The 3,495-nt window shown below is 33.6% G+C and overlaps 1 protein-coding gene across 1 annotated transcript; it reads right to left on the reverse strand.

The window, feature by feature from the left end:
• Positions 1-597: 597 nt before the first annotated feature.
• Positions 598-2,640, reverse strand: LOC143083366 (uncharacterized). Its single transcript, XM_076259626.1, has one exon. It carries the CDS (start codon positions 2,479-2,481, stop codon positions 1,447-1,449), a length of 1,035 nt encoding a protein of 344 aa, XP_076115741.1. The 5' UTR covers positions 2,482-2,640; the 3' UTR covers positions 598-1,446.
• Between the last annotated feature and the right edge of the window lie 855 nt (positions 2,641-3,495).

The following is a 3,495-nucleotide window of genomic DNA, read 5'->3' on the forward strand; positions in this document are numbered from 1 at the left end:
GATAGATAGTTGTCTCATTGGCAATCTACCTACCCCATCTCGTTGTTTATAATTAAAAAAAAATCAAAACAGAAAACGAATGGGTGAAAACTCAAACACAATTTTTTCTGTGTTCGTGACACCGATTATGTACTACTCAGAGAAATATCACGAATGTCTACATCCTATAAATTAGATTTGATTAAAATTGTATACAGTATTTAAAATGTCCTTTTAACAATTTAGGAAATCTTCGAAAATCGATGTGTACGTGATATTTCTTAATTTTGGAGTAATGTATTATTGTCTAATAATTATATATTTGACTAATGTACTAGCAACTTCAAACCGTTCCCAATGTGTGTAGGTTAAGATTTACTACTTCCGCAGTTGAAAAATAATGGTTTTATGTCTGCACAAACATATGCATAGTATATATGTTTTCATACTGGTTCAGCGATCCGTAGCGCACATGCTGTAAGCTAATGTAGGTCGGGCTATGAATATATATATCTCAGAAATGACAGGTGTGATTGACAGAAAAGGGAGGCGCTTAAAAGGTAAACAAACCAGTCTAGGTAAGCGTGTAGTGTACTATAAATAAACAAGATAAATGCATTTGTGTATTAGAAATTGTTGTATTTTTTCTACAACATAACATGGAAAATGACATACAAATAAAGAATTTGCGAATGTCATTATGTACAATATTGGCCATCAATGCCAGATATTATTCTTAAATCGTTGGTAATGGTATCAAATATATATATGTAAAACAATTGAGAAAACATTTATATAATAATAACAAATAAGTCACTTTATATATAGCACAAATAAATAACCTCTTACTATAAACACCCCTTCTCGCATTCTGTACAAAAAACTTTCAAAATTCAGCATCCCTCCAAACTTGACTGGCTTTACAGTGAAAAAAGTATTAATAAAATTGTTCAAACGCTTGCACTGAGGTCACAGCAGAATCTCATTTCTTTCTTTATCATTGCAAAATTTACAAAAATATGGAAGCTGTAATACTTCTGACTTACAAAAAAATATATATTTACACAATTTGAGTCCCTGCAATTTCATGGAATATAAAGTTGATGAATTTTTCATATAATGAAGGATGAAAAATGAGTGAACCACAAGTTAAAATGAAAAAAATCTATACCTGGGTTAAACAGCTACTATCGTTATACAATAATCCCATTTTGTGAAAATTTCGAATGCCTGAATCTGATATGCATAGAAACTATATAATGCGGTTATAATATGATGTCACACCACTTATTTACAATTTTCACAACTCGTTATTTCAAAAATGAATATAAAATGATATAATTTTATTCAAACACACTTAATATACTGGTCCTCAAAAAAATCTCTCGACAGTTGTTCCTCCCATTAACAAATTCATCACTTCAAAAGTAATTTGCACATCGTCCCGTTATAAAGCACATTTTATACTTAATGAGCAGCAATTGAACCTAGCACACCTATGTCCAACCATTCACTTTCAAGACCAATCATTTCCGATACTTCGGGTGTGGAATAGTCTGGGAATTCAAAATGTGATCCGTTACTTGACGTGGATGATGCACTACTAGAGATATTGTTATTTTGAATGTCTCCAAAATTTGAAAAGTCAGCGTCAGTAAGTTTGCTCAAGTCTAAATTTCCAAGTTCCATTTGCCAATTTGTAGGCAGTTGTAACACATCCGTTAGATTGTCCAAATCAGCAAGTGAGGATCCATCTCCCTGAGAAACATTGTTGTTATTTGTTTGATTTATAATATACTGAGTTTGTGGTCCTTTTGAAGGTTCTTCCTGAGGCGAGGCAGCTGGTGTGTCGTAGATTTCTTCGGGATAGAAACTGGTGGATTCAGGCGTTGGTGGGGAATAAATGCTGGGACTGGACGGTACTTTCGCGGGTGGCGTCAGTTGGCAAGACGATACTGGAACGGTACGGCTTGCTTTAATACTGTCTTTAAACTTTTTGTCGATTGTTAATCTGAGTTTTATACGACTGTGTGAATTATTGTCCATTTCAAATTCATTGTGAATAAAATTCTTAGCAGCAATTTTCTGTTTACTTCTCTCACTTCGACTTTTGGAAAGAGTAGATTTTGAAATCTTACCAGAGTCATTTTTGGTGACAGGCTTTGCCTTCTTCCGTGGACGGTACTTGTAATCTGGGTACTCTTGCATGTGAAGTAAGCGTAATCTTTCAGCCTCCTCGATGTATGGTTGGCGATCAGTTTCATTCAGCAACTTCCAGCGTTTTCCGAGTCTTTTGGAAATCTCAGCATTATGCATGTCTGGAGAAACTTCAGCGATTCTCCTTCTTTCAATCTGGGACCAAACCATAAAAGCGTTCATAGGTCTTTTCACATGATTTGAAGCTTTTTTGCACTGAGTAGCATCCGAGTATGGTGTGTGTGTGTTAGGGTCAATCATCTGAGACCCAAACACTGAAGATCCTGTAATGTTCTGAGGCACCATGTTGATAATAAATAATATCACAAAAATATATCACTCAAAATATCCAAAAAATATATTAATAATCCAGTTTAACGTGTAAGCCTTCTTACGAAGGACTTCCACAAATTATATGACAATATTTAACTGCTGAACACTTTTTAAATTCTGTGTTCAAAATCTCAGTCGATCGGTTTTATGTGCCCTTTTTTCTTTTGATCTTCCAATATCCAATCAGAGTTTAGCTATCCATTTCAACTCCGCCTCCAGGCGTGGTTTATCACGGTTCAGAATTGTACTAAATTTATGTGTACCGTAGTTAAAGAGCCAGCTAGTCTGATTACAAATAATATTAATTAACAACTTGACAATAAACAAATATACATATATTTTTGAATATACATATTAAATTTAGTTATTACTAGCCAGAAATCGAATACTTGTAATATGATTATTTTTTCATTGATCTTAACTAGGTTAATTTACATAATAGTATAAACAGTGAGTATAAAGAAGATAAAAAAAAACAACTAAAAAAAGTTCAAAATTATTTAAAACTTTTTCAAGTCATGAACATGCAATATTCCAAAAGTTATTTTTGATAAAAAGAGATACTGAAATATTTTAGATAATCTACAGATCCTCTGGGAATTAAGTTACAATCAACCGAATTACAGCATATCTTAGTTATCGCTACAAAGCTAACACATCTTGCGGGCCAAATCTAGAACCTGGGATATGACTCATTTTCTACTTGAAGTGAGAAGTTGCAGAACATTTTCATTTCATGCAAATCTTTGTATGTTTTGACTTGGAGGATTAGTTTGTAGCCATGCAAACGAGGGTTAGTAACACTAAGCTCACAGAAACATATCATACTGGCACTAGGTTCGTGGGAAAAGATATGGAATATACCAAATTACAGTAGAAATGTTATCCCAAGGCAAATTACGGCACGCGACTTGTTCTAATTTACATTTCAAAGAGCACACGCAACGCATTTTTGCGCACGTGTCTATTTAAATTGGAAATAGGTTC

Source organism: Mytilus galloprovincialis, chromosome 1 (genome assembly GCF_965363235.1).
Source record: "Mytilus galloprovincialis chromosome 1, xbMytGall1.hap1.1, whole genome shotgun sequence".
Lineage (NCBI taxonomy): Eukaryota > Metazoa > Mollusca > Bivalvia > Mytilida > Mytilidae > Mytilus > Mytilus galloprovincialis.